Below are 16,826 nucleotides of genomic sequence, written 5' to 3'. Positions count from 1 at the left end.
GCATCATAAATGGTGATTTTTCCATCATTTTATTGCTCATAATTGGAAAGTTGGCTCAGACCTCCCTTCAGAAGAGACTGCAGAGCCCTATACCCCTTTACAGCGCTTCCACTGCCCTTAGGAAAGGATTTGCCAGTGCTTTGCACACCGGCGATAAGGCTCAGCATGTTATTTCAGTTATTATACAGAGCTGTTCCTATTTCTGGTGTGGATGGAGCTTTCTGGTTTAAGCGTCTACCGAATTTGTGGAATATGATAAATGAGATTTTTATATTTCCATCTCTCCTGACAACGGAAATAAATTTCTATAACGAAACACATTTTTTTAATTATAGGTCTGACAGCTACCTCCAGTTCCAGTCTCCCCCATCCATAACACGCTCTGGGGAGATTAACCACGTTGCCAGGCGCTGGCTCGTAGCTCTCCTTATATCTGAAGTAACAGACTGTGCTTCTAGCATTAGGGAGTGTGGCCAGATACTTGAAGCCTTTCATTTAGTAAAAATTAGCAGAAGCTGCCAGGAGATGGACAGCAATATACTTGGTACATCCCTCAACTTTTTTTTAATCCATAAGCACATTTCATTATAAACTCACAGGAGCTCTTCAGTTAATAACATGTCAGTCTTCGAGAGTGGTCAGGGCCATTATCCCTTTGCCTGAAGATCTCTCCATCCACCCCAAGATGTCACTGGCCATCGTCCTGGCTGCTCTCCTCCCCTCATTTGGATGAGATTCCGGTCCTGTGCCCAAAAACGGAGATAGAAAAGAATGAGAAATCCACACTTTTAGGAGAGGTCACAGGTTTATGTTCACCTTGGGTGGAACAGCCAAACCAAAGGGTGTGGTGTCGGGTTGATGTGCCAGGCAATTGCATGCCTGAGGCAAGGTGCTGCCGAGAAATGGGCAAACCTCTTGTGGGACAGGGACCACCAGGCACATCAGGCTGGGCATCATCGCTGCCAGAAAGACTGCCACAGTGGGGACACGCAACAGCAAAAGGCTTCCAAGCCATGGCTTCCCCTTCTGGCATCTCCCAGCTCTCGTCTTGAATTTGGTAAAAGCAGCACCGGGCGCCCATCAGCTGCAGGGAAAGCTGTGAAGTTGGCACACAGGGATGTCAATTTGCCAGTGACTCAGCATCTGATTTATCCCGTCCATGCAATGCTCCTGCGGGAAAAGCTTATTAATCAGGCCTGCATTTCCAATGCAGCTCCATGACTTGGGGTCTCCTGTGACTAAAGTTTTGGTGAGAGTGAAGATATGTACCTCAGTGGCTTCTGGAAAGGGTTGGCAGGCTGCGGGGAAGTACCCCAGTGTATGGCAGCACTGAGGGTTCTGTCACCTCCCAGGACTTTGGGAAGGAAAAGCCCACTGGGGCAGAGCGCAGGTTGGGGAGCACTGGGAAAATGGGGTGCTGCTGCAATATCCAGAGAAGAAGGCTGTAGCCACGTCATGCTTGGAGGAAAGGGTCCCTCTGTCCAGCCCCTCTGGCACAGTGCAAGATGCTGTCCTTCTCCAGCTGCCAGCGCATCCTCCCAGCCACCAAGGTACAGCTCAATCACTATTTCGGGGCTCCCTATTGATGCTGGCTCTGGCACAGCGGTGGTTTCTATGGCAACTCCAGAGGCGGATGCAGGGATGGCTTCAGCTGAGGTACCACTAGTCCAGGTATCCCAGGATGTTCCTCCCGAAACGCAGGCAAATAGTCACATGTGCGGCACATCAGGACAGAGCCCGTGGTCACTGGACCGGGCAGGCAGCAGAGGCAATGGAGCAACAACACTGAAAACATCTTGTGAATGCTCTTCTCTAAATTGTTTCCAACTTTCCCCATGCCACGACGGCCCCAGCACACAGCACAGCCGGCCCCAGTGGTGTGCCGGAGGCTGCTGCACTCTGCCAGGATTTGGCCTCCCATCTCTCTGGCCCTGCTACCCCATCCCAGGATCGTGCTGACTGTCTTCTCCAAAAGGTCATGTATCCGCGCTTGATATTTACCCAGACCTGAAAGATCTTTCCAATGCCGCATCAGTGAAAGATCGAATCCCTCACCTGTGTCTGCAGCCACTGCTCTGTGCTTTGGGGTGTGTGACTCTACGTGGAGCCAAGACCAGCGAGGCTCAGGCAAACCCACAGCACCAAGCAACTGAGGGGTCACCCCCCTCACTGGTCTGGCTGTGTACCCCTAAATGTCACCCACAGATACCACCTGTATGGAGCTTACCTTCCCTTCCCAGTGCCGGTAAGCAGGAGATGTGGTGTTCCTGCCCAGGAGAGCGGGACACAGCTGGATCCGCCTCTCCCAAGCACCAGACATGCTCCATCCGTTGAGACAGGGCTGTGGTGCTGGATGGAGCCCAGGAGCCCCAGCATCAGTAGGCATGTCATCTTATTTCTCAGTATCCTGGCAGCTCTTGCCGTTCCTTGCCTGCTCTCGCACCCCGGTTCTCTCCAACAAAGCCCCTCTCCTGCTGCTGCCTTCACCTGCAATGGCCCCTTTACCCACGGGAGAGGCCGAGAAGGAGCAAGGCTGTGCCAAGGCAGAGCAGCCACTGCTTGGCTCTCTCTCTCCAAAGGGAGAGCTAGGACTTTACATCGCATTGCTCCACTCCCCCTGGCAGTGGGGAAAGGAGCAAGAGCCATCCCTGCCCCATGGCACAGGGCCCCACTGGGAAAGAGCTGGAAGAGGTTTTTCCCAAAAGGCTGCAGCACATCCCTGCCCAGAGCAGTATAATCAGGGACGACATGACTCCAGCAGGGTAAAATTCCACGTCTTTCATTTATTCGAGGTGCTACATCACCTCCTAGGCACTGAGCTACAGGGCACCTCTGTGCTACATGAGACATCGACTGGGTCTACGACGACACAGGACTCACTGCTACACACACGGCATGGACACGCCGTGGCACGGATGGGGCCGGACGGGGCAGCGCGGCCAGCGACAGTCCTGCCGCCGCCGCTCCCTCTGTGCCACTGGCCACGGCCCTCCCACCAGGCAGGATTTTGCCCCAGGCTCCATTGCCACAGCGGTGTAGAAGCCGAGAGGGGTTTCCGAAGCATGGCGAGAAACTGCAGCGGCTCCAGTGTCCGGCATCACGGGATGGCAGCTCCCTGGAGCTGGGTCACCCACACGCATGGGCATGTGCACACCCTGTCCCCGTCTTCAGGCACTTGGTGCTCGGCCGGGGCTGGTCCCCGGGGCCCCACTCAGGGCACCTCACGGAAGCACAGAGCCTCGACGGCGCCGCTGGGGCCCTGGGCCACCCCACCGATGACGAAGAGCAGGCTGGGCGCCGGGCAGCTGGAGCAGGAGCAGCGGCCGGTGGGCATGGGGGGCAGCGGCTCCCACTTCTTCCGCGAGAGGCTGAACCCTTCCACTGAGTCCAGCGGGCAGGACTGGTTCCCTGTGGGAGACGGGACAGCATCAGCCCCCCCCGCAGCCCTCCCCGCACCCCAGGCTCTGCCTTTTCCCCTTCACGCATCTTTGATGCCCCAAGCATCCCCAAGCCCTGGGCTGCTGGGACTCTGCAATCCCAGAGACAATTAGCAGGGGCACAGGAGAATTAGCAGCGTCCCCACAGGGACGGGCTGCCGGCACTGATGCTGCACTGCGGGCTCTGCCCCCACACTGGCACCCTGCAGCCATCACTGGGGAATAAGGGAGGGCAGCTCCAGCCCCGGCAGGGCTCAGAAGCAACGCCACACCGCAAGGATCCAGCCAGCACCGCTCGCCATCCCCATCACCTCCTCCTCCCTGCGGCAGGAGGTCTGGATCGCCCCTGGTGAGCTCGGTGGGGTCTGGCAGCCCTTGCTGCAGGGCTGGGGGTACTGCAGCCGGTGCCAGGCTCCCCGGCAGCCCTCCCTGCTGCATCCCCACTGCTGAGTGACAGCACTGACCTTTCCCCAGCTCTCTTGGGAGAGGGATGCGGCGCTGCAGCCCTGCATGGTGAGGCTGAGCCGGCATGGGCTGTGCAAGCCCAGCACGCTGCACGTGAGCTGGGGAAAGCCTGGCCGGGGTGCAAAAGGGACAAGCGGCTCACTGGGGCAGGGCAGTATGGTCCCCCCAGCACTTAGGGGGCTCAGAAGGGACATGGTGGGCAGAGATAAGGCCACGTGGCTGTGGAGGGTGTTGCGGTACCACCACGGTTTTGCACAGCTGACGTGCCTGCCGCCACACAGGTCACTGACATGCCACAAAGGACAGGGCTAGGAACACGGTCACACGCCTACCCCTGGCATTACCGAGGCCACCCACGGCCACCACTCTTCCTCCCAGGCAGCCGGCCACGAAGTCAGCTCTCTTCTCCCTCATGCGGATAGCACGGCTCGGCTTGCTCCACGCCCCTGGGGGCAAGAGGGTGTGAGCATCGCCCACCAGGGCTCCTCTCTGCACACCAAGGCCAGGGCACCCCTGGGCTAACAGCTCCCTGAGGCCAGAGAGTGCAGGGAAGGACTCGCCATGGGTGCAAGGGGTGCTCAGAGCCTGGATGAACTGCGTCCCTCAGGCATGGACACCACTCACCAAGACCCAGAGAGTCCTCCCGGACCCACAGGGAATGCTCCCACCGCACCCAGGGACACGGATCTCACCCTGTGCAGGGTCAAACATCTCCACGGTGTTGACAAAGTGGGGACGGGAGTAGAAGTTGTGGGGTCCTGGCTGTTGCAGACCCCCCAGGCTGAAGACGATGCCGTCGGCCATGGCGCAGGCAGCGAAGGCGCGGCGGCTGGGCACACTGGGGTAGCGCGTCCAGCTCCTCGTCTCCAGGTCGAAGGCCTCGAAGGCGGTGACGGGCAGCTTTCCCTGCCGGCCCCCTGCGCACAGACCAGATGCTGCGGCTGCCAGTGCCCTGAGCCGGCACCACCTGTGAGCTCAGTAAATGGGAGGGACCTGCCGGCTGCAGTGCTGGGGTGGGAGGGCAGCATAGAGCCACCCTGGGGTGCACCAGGTCACTCCCTGGTCCGGGGAGGCAGTGGAGGGAGAGGGCAGGGGTGCGGGGGGATGCTCGGCTCACCCCAGTGACACCTACCCAGGACGAAGATCTTGTTGCCCTGCAGGAAGGCGGAGGCCCCATAGCAGGGGGTGGGCATGGAGGGCAGGGGCTGCCAGTGGTCCTTCGCCGGCTCATAGACACGGACCAGCGCCTGGGGAGAGGTGTCTGCACCCATTCCCCCCAGCGCGTAGACAGCCCCATCTGCAAAAGAGGCAGTGGTGGAGTTTGGGGGGCCATGGGCAGTGCCACAGGGCTGGGAGTCCCCCCGTGCCCTCCAGGGCAGGCAGCACAGATGCTGCCAAGGCCCATGGCCAGCCACTGCTCCAGGGTGGCCAGAAGATGGTGAGTGCAACCAGGCCTGAGCCCAGCAGTGCCCCGACCCTGCTGAGACCCCCTCGCCCCCGTCTCCACCCCATCCATCAGGCGCACAGCGGAGCATAAGGCCATCGGCTCTAATTATTCTCGGCAGTACCATCTCCCTGGAGACACCATGGCAACACAGCCATGCTGCCAAATCCTGCTCCCGCTCCCGGCGCGGCCAGCACCCCTGCCCGCTCCCACCGCTGTCCTGACGGCCCCTCTGCCCTGCCCACCCCGCTGCAGCCCGGGGCCAAGCCACGGTGTCCCCAGACAGGGAACAGATGTGGGCACCATGTATGGCACCAACCCCGGCCCTCAGCCTGGGAGCTACTGGGCTGTGCCAAGGCTTTGAGGCTGCTCAGCAAAGTTTGGGCAGGAATCACAATGTGTTCGACGCACAGCAGACTGAGCTGGGCTGCAGCAGGGTGCTTGGCCACTCCGGCACGGCTCCCAGCCAGGGCAGGTGGGGAAAGCTCCTGTGTCTGGACGGGCTCTGCTTCCCTCAGCCCCGAGCTGCAACACGGCTGCTGGGGCAGGAGCATGACCCTGCTGTTAAGTGGCAAGTTCAGTTGCTGAGTGAAAGCCTCATGCTGCATCCCAAGCAGCAGCGGGATTCAAATCCCACCCGAGCATCCTCAACCACTACATCCCTGCTTTTCCGGGTGGTAGAGCTACTCACAGCCAAGTCCCATTCCCAGCCCTCACCTCTCTGCACAGCTGAGATGCCCATGGAGGGCTGAGCCAGCGCTGCCTTCTTCTCCCACTTGCCCTCATCCACGTGGTAGACCTCGACGGAGGCGAGGGGGCTCTGCGCCGCATCCACGCCACCCACCACCAGGATCTGCTTGCCCAGGGCAAGGGCAGCAGCGCCAGCCCGTGGCGTGGGCAGTGGTGGGAGCGTGGTCCAGCACTGGGCCGGGAGGTCGAGCACCTCAGCGGCACCCAGGGCTCGCCCACTGCTCCCGCAGCCGCCCAGCACGAAGAGCTGCCCGTCGCGGTGCGCAGCGCTGCAGTACACACGCTGTGTGGGCATGGCAGGGAAGGTGGCCCACGCAAAGGCGCCCGTGCCTGCCGCCATGGGCCGGCTCAGCCGCCCCGGGGGTCCCCGGGCCCCAGCCCTGCCGTGCCACCCATCCGGCCCGGCTCGGCACTGGCCTGGCTCTGCCCACCACCTCCTGCGGGGAGAGCACCCGAGTCAGCACCTGGGCCCGCACTGGCCCCAGCGAGCCAGCTCCCCTCAGCAGTGCAACAGCCCCCCGCTCCCCAGGGCTCCCCACCTGCACCCACTGGGGCTCACAAACCCCAAGCTCCCCCTCCCTGGGGCTCCCGGTGCACGGTCCGCACCCCTTGGGACTCCCACTCCCCAGGCTCCCTGCTTGCACCCACCGGGGCTCCCACTCCCTGAGAATCCCGTACCCCAGGCTCCCGGTGCACAGCCTGCATCCACTTGGACTCCCACTCCCCAGGGCTCTCTGTCTGCACCCACCGGGGCTCCCGATGCACAACCTGTACCCCTGAGTCTCTCACTCCCTGGGGCTCCCGGTGCACAGCCCACACCCACCAGGGCTCCCACTGCCCAGGAATCCCGTACCCCGGGCTCCCGGTGCACAGCCCGCACCCACTCGGACTCCCACTCCCTAGGGTTCCCTGCCTGCACCTACCGGTGCTCCTACTCTCTGGGGCTCCCAGCTCACAACCTGCACCCACCGGTGCACGGCCCGTACCTCGCCGGGGCTCCCGATGCACAGTCCGGACCCCCCGAAGCTTCTGCTCTCAGCGTGCAGCCCGCAATCACCGGACCGCTGCTCCCCGCGGCTCCCGCTGCACAGCCCGCACCCACCGGGGCTCCCTCCCGCAGCCCGCACCCCCCGGACCACCGGCTCCGCCGGGCCCGGTCTCCCCGCGCCGCCCCGCTGCCGGCAGCGGGGCAGGGACCGCGGCGGCTCTCACCTCTCCGCCCGCTCCGCCGCTCTCCTCGCCGCTCCGCGCCGCCGCTCCGCTCCGCTCCGCGCCGGGCCCGCCCGCCGCTGGCGGGGGCGGTGCCGCGCCCGCCCCGACCCCCCCGCCGGGCCCCGTTCCCCTCCGCCCGGCCCTCCCGGGGATCTCCGGTCCACCGTTCTCCTGCCCCATTCACCCCACCGGGAAGAGGGGCCAGAGAGACCCCCCGGCTCTGCACTTCCCAGCTAGTGCCGCCCCAGCACTGAGCTCACGGAGCTGAGAAGCCACCGTCCTGCCCTGAAGAAGACCCCCCTGCCTGTCACCACTGCGGGGCTGTTGGGGACAGAGCGTGAACTCGGCCCTACTCTGAACACAACCACGCTGGGGTCTCTCAGCAGTGTCAGGAAGGTGCACTCAGGTCCCAAACCCTCCACTGTCACCTTCATCCCCACTTGGCTAAGCCCTGAAAATGAACACGCCAAGAAAGGCACTTCCCACCCGCCAGCACAGACAGAACCAAGGACAGGCAGGAAACTCACAACAGAAACAAGCTAGAAAGGTTTGCTTTAAAAATGGGCAGAAGTGACGGGACATTGCTAGCTCTGCTGGGGAGAACACCGTGGCACAAACGGCACTTGGGTGTGCCGCCGGTAACACTGCCCTTACCCGGGCACCCGCTCCGTACCAGCCACCAGAGTGGGAGTGGAAAGGGAGGATTGAACACTGCGTGGCTGCCTGCGCTGCCTCTGCCCTGCCAGCCAGGCAGGCAGCTCCCCACAGCGCTGCCGAGGACAGGAAAGCTGTTTCCTCCAGGGATCACGTCACACAAGCTCCCGGAATGTTTGTGCTTGGGCATGGGGGCTCCTGGTAGGACTGAGTGGGCACATCACACATCGGAGAGAGAAGGGACAACTCAAAGCAGAAGCCCAGCCCGGGACTTTGCCTGCATGCAGCAGGAAGCAGTGGATGTGCCAGTCCAGAGCCTCTCGGCCCTGGGAGGTGGCATTACTGTCCATCCTGGTGCTGGCTTGGGGTGTCCTTCTCCATGCTGGCCAGGTAGCGGTCATAATTCTCCTCACACCTCCTCACGCAGCGCAGGAAATAGTCCTCATCGGCAATGGCCTCCAGCAGGTCGGTCTGCACCAGGCAAACGTCGTACAGCTCCGAGGTGGGAACACGCCTGGGGCTGCTGCTGCCCCGCTCAGAAAACACCTGCAGGGAGAGAACAGCGCACAGAAGCACTCACACCCTCCCCGGGCAGCAGTGCCAGAGCCATGCCCTGGGCATGCTGAGCACAAGCGCAGAGTGTGGTGGCAGTGCACACATCCTGCGATGCACCCTGCTCTCCTCCTCGGCCAGGCGCCTTCGTGCTGGCTGTGGGTCAGGAGCAGAGGGCAGGGGCTCCCATCTCCACTCCAGTGGCAGAAGATGAAGTTTCTCCAGATTTCCCTTCCCTCCCACACCAGCTCATCAGACGTGTGTCTGGGCCTCCCCTAAGGAACAGGCCACACCACATAGCTGGAAGAAAATTGTCTCTGTGAATCAGCCAACCCCAGGAAAACCTCTGCCAACAGCTCTTCCTTTGGCTGTCACACAGGAGGGAAAAAGGACTTCACCTTCTGATCTTAACTATGGCTCTGCCTAAGCCCACCTGGCAATCTCTTTCCCTCCCACTGCTGCTCTGTCACCGTCACTGACACAGGGACAGCCCTGCGGAGCTGGTGACGCAAAAGGAGGGGAAACTGGCATCCAAACTATCGATCCTGGCTGTAGTACAGCAAAGTCCTAGCAGCAGGGATGAGCCCTGCTGGTGAGATGCTCAGCTGCCACCCAGACCCCAGCTGCCACGATAACCTGATCCTACCTGACTGATCCAGTGTGGGGAGCCCTGGGGCTGGCTGCACAGCCGCCCCGAGACAAGCCGCGCAAGCCTGACTGACCAGCCGTGCTGGCTACAGGCGTGTCGTGGTTTGGGCACAGCAAAGGAGGAACTCCTTGCTCAGAGAAACAGCCTGAGCCTGAAATGCAGCGAGTGGAGCTGCGTGAGCCACGCTCCGGCTGCTGCAGACACACAGGCAGCAGCTGCTGCGCACGGGACCCTCAGGCTCTTGGCAGAGCCGTCCGCATCAGACCGAAGCCTATTCCTGACAGGTCTGCTCCGGGCAGCAACAACTCCTGCCACCACCTACAAATCCATGAGCTGAGAGAGCTTGTATGGAAGGGAATATCTGATGAGCATCCCATCCCTCGCCACTCCCCAGCTGCCTGGCAAACACCGGCTGGTGCTGTGTCCTCTTGGATGGAAACGAGCAGGAGTTCAGGCTCACCCATGGAGCCGCGGCTCTCGTTTGAGCATCGACAGTTGTCCAACTTCCAGGCGCATTTCTGTCTGCATAAACATTCCCTTTTCCAAGCGTGCTCCACCACAAACACTGCCCCTTCAATTCGGTGCCACAGACAAGCGGTGGCCACTTGCTGAGGCTGGCTGGCCTGTTGCTGCTGGGAGTGGGGCTGACTCACACCGGCAGAGCAGAGGCGCTCGGCAGCGAGTGCAGGCAGCCAGCACCCGCTGTTCTCTGCCGATGGCCAATCTCACCCTGCCCATGGACAGCCCTGCACATCGCTGCCACCAACACTGGATGCAGTGACACCGGGGCTATGCCTTGATCCCCCTTTGCAGGGGGGATACCCCCCAGCACAGGCATCTGGCACCGGAGGAGCCTTCAGCCACCTACCAGGGGATGAACAATGGTGTCCGTGTCGTCCAGCCTGATGTTGTCATCGATGAAGATGTGGTGAATGTCGGGATCGTGGGGGTCAATCCACAGGGGCTTCCCACCCCGGGAAGAGAACTGATTTCTGGCCCACCTGAAACAGCAAATGGGGCAAGGAGCAGTCAGGGGAGGGAGAGGGCAACAGCTCTCGGACAAAGGCAGGCAAGGCTGCACCGCGAGTTCAGGGCAACCCTGTGAGCCAGGAAAGCAGGACGGAGAGCGTCCTGTCTCTCTGCCCGCTGCTGCCTCCTGGGAAAGAGACATTTTGCAGTGAGGTGACAAATCAGGGGGTGTTGGGAGAAAAGCAGGAGGTACACCAGGGGATGGGAACCTGAGGAAAGATGCGAGAGCCCCATCAGGCTGCCTACAGGCAAAACAGGAGCATGCAAGCAATAGGGGCCCCAACAACATAAAGACCTCAAAACTAGGAGCTATCCCAGACCAGGAGAAGCTTGGAGAACCACAGAAGAGAGGAGAATGCCCAATCTACTTCCTCAGTACCCCATTTCTCACCAGTCAAAGTGGTCTTGGAAGCCTCCAATTCCCTCCAAGGAGCTGAAGTAGTCATAGAGCTTTCTTCCATCTTCCCGGCTGGCCAGCCGCTCTGCTCCCCTTGTCAGCACCACCTCTCGCTTGCTGCAGCGTATCTGGCCAGGAGTGAGGTCCACAGGGAGCTGCAGAACCACAGAAAGCAGGAGAGGAAAGTTTTCCAAAGCAGGCAGGTTGTTTCACGCATTGGCAGAGACAACAAGCAGCAGGGTGGAGACTCCCCACCACCGCAGCATGGGAAGACAGCGCTGGGGAGAAGACAAGGAGAGGCAAGGGACCCCCCCCCTACCAAAAATCATCCCCTCCCCTGGGATGGAAAGAAATGGCCTCCTAGCTGCACACTGCCCCCGTTTCAATCTCTGTTCCCTGTCAATGCTCCCAGGAATATCCAAAGCAGGTTCATAGATTCATAGACTGCTCCAGGCCGGAAGGGACCTCCAAAGGTCATCTAGTCCGACCTCCCCGCAGTCAGCAGGGACACCTCCAACTAGACGAGGTTGCCCATGGCCTTGTCGAGCTTCACCTTGAATATCTCAAGGGAAGGGGCTTCAACCACCTCCCTGGGCAACCTGTTCCAGTGTTCCACCACCCTCATGGTAAAGAACTTTTTCCTAATATCCAATCTAAATCTCCCCTTCTCTTCAGAACTTAAAGGTTCTGAAGCTGGTTCCCAGCGTTCCTGCCCGGTGCACTGCCAGGGGCAGAGAGCGGCACCGCTGAGCCAGGGGAGCCCCGTTCTGCTGCAGCGGCCCCTCTCCGGGAGAAGGGATGCTCTGTCCAACACAGGATACCCCGGGAGGAGACCTTTCCCACCCAGGATCTCCGCACATGTGCTCTCCCCTGGCTAACAGCTTCATCCCAAGAAGCCGGCTGTGCCTCCTCTCCGCACAAGCTTTTGGAAGCGGGATGGCCGAGCGGCTGGAGAGCAGCCTGATGCGGAGGGAGCCCCCCCCTGCCCCATGCAGGCAGCCTGCCCTTCTCGGGGCGCCGCTCACCACCACCTCCCGCAGGGTGGGGAACTGGGGGTGCTGCCCGGCCAGGGCGCAGCCGACGGCCTGGAGGGCGCGGGGCAGGTCGGTGCCGAAGGTCCTGAAGACGACGGCGAAGTCTCTCCCCTCCCGGTGCAGGGTGTCCAGGAGGTGGAAGAAGGAGGGCAGGATCAGGTGGTAGCTCTTGCTGGGCTCCCCCTGTACCGAGAAGACGTCGTGCGGCCGGCCCGGCCACTCCAGCAGCCGCAGGTGGCGGGCGTGGAGGCTACCGAAGCACCGGCCCGGGCCCGCCTCGGTGAAGGCGGGGTCCCGGCCGTGGCGGCTGTAGTAGCTGAGGACACCGGGGCAGGGTGGCCGCAGGGAGGGTCGCTCGCTCGCCCACTGCCACTCGCCTGCAAGAGAGGAGGGTGCTCAGCCGCCGCCCCCGCCGCCCGCCCGGCCCCCGCCGCCCCGGCGCTCACCGGCGGCCCCGTCACGGCCCCAGGTGACGGTGCTGAGGAAAGTGTTGAGAGCCGCCCGCGGGCCCTGCCCCGACACCGCGTCCGCCACCACCACCGTGTTGTTCAGGTCCACATGCAGCACCAGCCGCCGCCGCCGCCCAGACCCGCCGCCGCTCATGGCCCCGAACCGGTCCCGCCACCGGAACCGGCTCCGGCCGCGCCGCCGTTACCTGGAAACAGCGCCGCTTCCGCCCGCGCCGCTTCCGCCGGACGGCGCCCCCTGCCGGGTCGGGGCGGTGCCGCCCGCCACCGGCTCCGCGCCCGCCGTTGCCATGGAGACCGCGAACGCGGCGGGGGCGGGAGGTCGGGGAGGGGGCGTGGCCGAACCCGCTCCGTGAGGGTGGGCGTGGCCCCGGTCCGCGGAAGGGGGCCGGAAGCGGAAGTGGGAGGTGCTTCCGGCGCTCTGCGGGCGGCCATGTTGGAGCGGCGGTCGCAGCGCAACGGCGGGTGCGGGTCTGGCGGCGGCCGGTAGGTTGGGGCCGGCGGTGCCCGGGCCCCGCGCTCCCGGGCGAGGGCGCTGCCGAGCCGTCCGGCGGGGCGGCCTCCGGGCGCTGGAGGTGGAGCCGGGGCGCTGCGGGCCCCGCCCCCCCCCGGGCCCGAGAGCCGTCGCGGGGGCCGAGCGGGGGGGCCGCACCCGCTGTCTGCATCAATCACCGCCCCGCAGCCCCGTAGGGAGGGCACTGGCACCGCGCGGCTCTCCCCGCCACGGGGCCCCTCCGGTTGGCGGCATGAAGGCCAGGGCTCCCGCCGGCCCCTCCTTACCGGGCCGGGCCTGGGTAGGGGTGTGCGAGGGACGGGCTCTCGGGAAGGGTTATCTCCTCCTTCGAGGGGTGGGCCAGGAAGAGAGGCCGCGCCGGGGCGGGCAGCCCCTGCCGAGCTCTCCTTGGGTCTCCACACCCTCCGTCTCCCCGGGCTGCTGCAGCCCAACGTCTGGGCCCTGCCAGTAGCCGGTTTGCCCCTTCGGTGTGCCCGGAGAAGCACGGCAGAGCCCTTCCCTCGAGCACTGTGCCCGGGCAGCTGGGCCTGGCATCGCCTGAGCGTTGCGTGAGGGTCCTGCCAGTGCTTTGCATCCCTGCCGGGAGCACTGTGGGCCTGTGGCCCCCTGGCACTTTAGCCAGGACACATCCTCCACTAGCATGTCAAGTGAACCATCTTGCTGCTGGGTGGACAGAGTTTCTGAGTGTGCCTGCTTATGGCTGGTTTTCACTCCTACTACAACTTGAACTGCACAAAACCAGACTGGGCAGATCGATATTGAGATGTCCTGTCTCCACTGAGATGTCACAGCCTCTCTGTTCAACATCAGAATGTCCCTTAAGGTCTCCCAGCTGTTCCCAGGCTTGCTGCAGCCTGAAGTTCTCAGCAGAAGATGATCCATTTAGCAGCTTGTTGAGCGCATGTTGTTAGTTGTGTTTCTCCCTCTACCAGTTTGGGATTAAGCTTTACATTCTTGCTGGCTTCACTCTGCCTGCTACCGCTTGTTCACTTTGGAGGTGGCAAATCTCACTGCTGGCCAATGGCGTTGGCTGTGGCTCTCAGAGCACTCCCCTGCCTGCCTCCCCTGCTCCGTGGGAGATCCTCCGCCTCTCACAGAGCAACTGCATTATCCTCCTCCAAATCCCTCTTCTGCCGTGACGTCTGCAGAACACTTGACTGAGATTAGTCTGTCATGCGGAGGCTCTTACCCCCCCCCCCCGCTGACCCGTGCTTCCCATTCTGTGGCAGCTTTTGGCTTGTGTCTCTTCCCAGCTATTGCAGCTGGGGTATGGCGGCATGCGGTACAGGTCTGGGGCTGGCACTCCCAGGCTCCAGAGTTGCAGTGAAACCGGAGTTCAGGGAGGAACTTCGGACATGAGTAGTTCCTTGCTGTGTCTGCTCAGGTGCTAACTTTTCCATCACAGCTTTCTTGTCTGTGCACTGCCCTCTCTGATAGTGTCTCCAACACCTTTTGCATTTCCCTAAAAAGGACTTTTCACTGAATCCTCATTATTTTGAGAGGTATCAAAGAAGCTAAAGATTTTATAACTCGGCGTGGGAGGATCAGAGTTCTCCCAGCTGCATCACAAAGTCCTGTCTGGACTGCTCTTCAGTGCCTATTTTTTTTATTAAAAGCAATAAATAGTGCTTTTGTCCTGGGCAGACAGCTGTGTAGTGCCCTGAGCATGATCAGAGTGTTGTCCCTCAGGCCATTGTACACTTGGCCCCGGTGATGTGTGTTTCCTTCATGCCGCCCTGCTTGAATTTCCTGCTTCCTCCTCACTTGGCAGCGAGTGCCTTTGGATCAACACCAGTTTGCTGTGACAGCAAGTTGCAGACCGTTGTTCAAACAAGAGAACAGCAAGGAGCGGTGTTGCCTTGCCACAGCGTTCAGCGTCAATGAAGCACAACCGATATAGCCTCCAGCTCTGCTTGTCAGGTCTTCAGGAGGGTGCTGCAGCTTTGGCAGGGGCTCAGAATCAATTTTTGAGCAGAATCAATTAGGAAGCTGGAAAATTGAATGTGATGCTGGGATAGATTTGAGGTGCTCAGGTTGCTTAGTGTTGAGATGGCTTGATCGTGCACAGGGAGAGGATTCAATGAAGGGCTTCTTCACCAAGTGAAAATGAGATCTGGTTACCCAAAGCTGGGGCGTGTCAAACTCAAACTGGAAACAAGCTGCAGATTTCACTGAGAAATTAGAACCCTTCACCTTGGGATGGATTGGTTGGGTTTGCCTGAAATCTTTGTTTAGGTTTGAGGATGTTTCTGCAAGAGATGTTGTAGTTTTACTTCAGAGATAAATCAGTGACGGGATATTCTTGATAATGCTTTAACTTGGGTTATGCCCAGAATCTGACCCAGTGTTTGTGAGTAGCCATGCCTGCGCTTAATGGTTTCAGGTCCCCGCTTAAAAATGCAAGATGATTTCAGTTGCTGTAAGCTAACTATCTTCTCTGTCTTTCGAGGTGTCAAGGGTTGTTTTTCCAGTAATTTGGACCTTTTTGAAGTGCTCGCTTTCCTAATGCCATGAATATTGCAGTGAACAATGTGGAAGAAAAAGCTGTCCATTCCTGGTCGAGAATTTCCTCTGCAGGACAGAAAGTGCTGGAGGAAGCCCTCCGAGTCTTCAACCCGATGTCCAAGGATCTTTCGGACACAGAGACCCAGCTGGTGGCCTTCATTCAGAGCCTGAAGGAGGAGGGCTACCAGCCCACAATTCTGAGGAGTAAGGATGTGTACGGGTACAGCTCGTGCACGGCAGACACACCTTGTCAAACAAAAGAGAGCACCCCACACAGCTGCGCCAACGCCACCGAGTCTGCTAAGAGTCCGGCTAGAAACAGTGCAGCTGTGGCAAAGGTGTCTGCTTCGCCCACCAGCGTTTCAGTGAACTCTTCGAAAGTCTCCACTCAGCCCGTCTCCAAAGGGGATTCCACAAATCTCCTCTTGAGCTCCTTGAAGCAGACAAGATCCGGCGCGTCCAAGACCGCGGCAGTGGGCTTCCCTACAGGCATGTATCCTGACGTGTATCCAGCCATGAGACTGTCAGTGGTTCTGGAAGCTCTGGTGCCGCTGAAAACTACCGCATCCTGTTTGGAGTCCAAGTACACACAAGGGCGTCTAGGGATCTCGCACTCAGACCTTAAACTCCTCAAGGCTTCGAATCCACCGAGGCAGTTTCCTTCAGGCAAGACCACTAAATTAACAGAAGGTAAGGGGTACAAGCGTTTGATAAAGAAAGCACCCGATTCTGCCACCCTCGCTTTAAATCTTCTGAAGGGACCAAAGGGTGGAGTGCTGCAGGAGAGCAATGCTTGCAAAGCCTCGGGAGTTCTCAATGGGAGAGTCACAGGCAGCTCGTCCCAAGGCTGCACCACAGCACCGCAGCCCAGGACCTTGAAAATCAAAGGTAAGGAAGCTCTGGTGGGGAAAACAGAGTGGAAGGACAGCAGCACTTACCGGGAGAGCATCGGGCAGAAGAAGAGAAGAGCTACAGAGGCAAAAGAAGCACCGAAGAGGAAGAAAGCAAATATCATTCCTGTCCGAAATAGATCTCGACAGCCTCAGAGCACTTTGAACCTGCTGAAATTCCGGACCATCAAGGTGGGCAACTCTTCCTCTGATGATGAAGTGAGGAGGAGAGCGCAGAAGATTCTTAGGGTCAACTTGTCCCCTGTCATCCGAATTCAGCCCTTGTCCCACTCTCACAGTGTCCCCTGAGTTTCTTCACTTCGTCACTTTTTTTTTTTGTAAGTAAGTTAATACGAGCCTGGCACCAGAGCGTGGAGAAGTTTGACTAACTCTGGATCTCTGGTACCTGGTGACGATATGTCAACTAACCTGCAGACAGAGCAGCCTGCTCTAGCATTGTTTCTGCCTGTCTACCACTGCTATGCAGAACTGACTGCAGGAATACAAAAATCCTGTTTGGGAACGTGGGATGGTGACTCTCGCCCATGGTGAGCCGAACAGGCCGGAGGGCTCGCTTCCAGCGGGCGCTCTTTTGAACATGGCAGGCTGCGCTCTCGTGCAGGGGGAGAACACGGGACTTTCTCATGACATTGATGCACTGTGATATTGCTCTTTTTCAAGCTGTACATTTACTGGTTTTATTTTGATCAAATTTTATAACTTTATTATCTATATATATATCCATATATGTGCATATGGCGCAGGAACTGTGGGAAGATGCACTTCCTCCATCCCTCTGGGATTGGGTTTGATAGCTTTTGTTCCCT

General features: G+C 60.2%; 3 protein-coding genes across 4 annotated transcripts; 1 reads left to right on the top strand and 2 right to left on the bottom strand.

Annotated features, from left to right (window-relative positions):
- Positions 1 to 2,764: 2,764 nt before the first annotated feature.
- Positions 2,765 to 6,492, bottom strand: KLHDC8B (kelch domain containing 8B). 2 transcript variants are annotated; one of them, XM_074152089.1, is made up of 5 exons: positions 6,064 to 6,492; positions 5,035 to 5,199; positions 4,595 to 4,819; positions 4,247 to 4,348; positions 2,765 to 3,408 (listed from the first exon to the last, which is right to left on the bottom strand). In XM_074152089.1, exons 1-5 carry the CDS (start codon positions 6,434 to 6,436, stop codon positions 3,212 to 3,214), a joined length of 1,062 nt encoding a protein of 353 aa, XP_074008190.1. In that variant the 5' UTR covers positions 6,437 to 6,492; the 3' UTR covers positions 2,765 to 3,211. The 2 variants fall into 2 exon arrangements, with proteins under 2 accessions (XP_074008190.1, XP_074008188.1); XM_074152087.1 differs by having other exon boundaries at positions 4,235 to 4,348; positions 6,064 to 6,436.
- Positions 6,493 to 7,830: 1,338 nt separating this feature from the next.
- Positions 7,831 to 12,302, bottom strand: LOC141467893 (uncharacterized). Its single transcript, XM_074152598.1, has 5 exons — positions 12,070 to 12,302; positions 11,615 to 12,000; positions 10,584 to 10,744; positions 10,032 to 10,164; positions 7,831 to 8,508 (listed from the first exon to the last, which is right to left on the bottom strand). Exons 1-5 carry the CDS (start codon positions 12,224 to 12,226, stop codon positions 8,302 to 8,304), a joined length of 1,044 nt encoding a protein of 347 aa, XP_074008699.1. The 5' UTR covers positions 12,227 to 12,302; the 3' UTR covers positions 7,831 to 8,301.
- Positions 12,303 to 15,114: 2,812 nt separating this feature from the next.
- CCDC71 (coiled-coil domain containing 71) lies at positions 15,115 to 16,308 on the top strand. The gene has a single exon (XM_074152499.1). The coding sequence runs from the start codon at positions 15,115 to 15,117 to the stop codon at positions 16,306 to 16,308; it is 1,194 nt and encodes a 397-aa protein (XP_074008600.1).
- The last annotated feature ends 518 nt before the right edge of the window (positions 16,309 to 16,826 follow it).

The sequence above is a fragment of the Numenius arquata genome, chromosome 8 (assembly GCF_964106895.1).
Source record: "Numenius arquata chromosome 8, bNumArq3.hap1.1, whole genome shotgun sequence".
In the NCBI taxonomy this organism is placed as follows: Eukaryota; Metazoa; Chordata; class Aves; order Charadriiformes; family Scolopacidae; genus Numenius; species Numenius arquata.
Note: the sequence above shows the minus strand (reverse complement) of the source record. Positions and strands in the feature narration are given on the sequence as shown.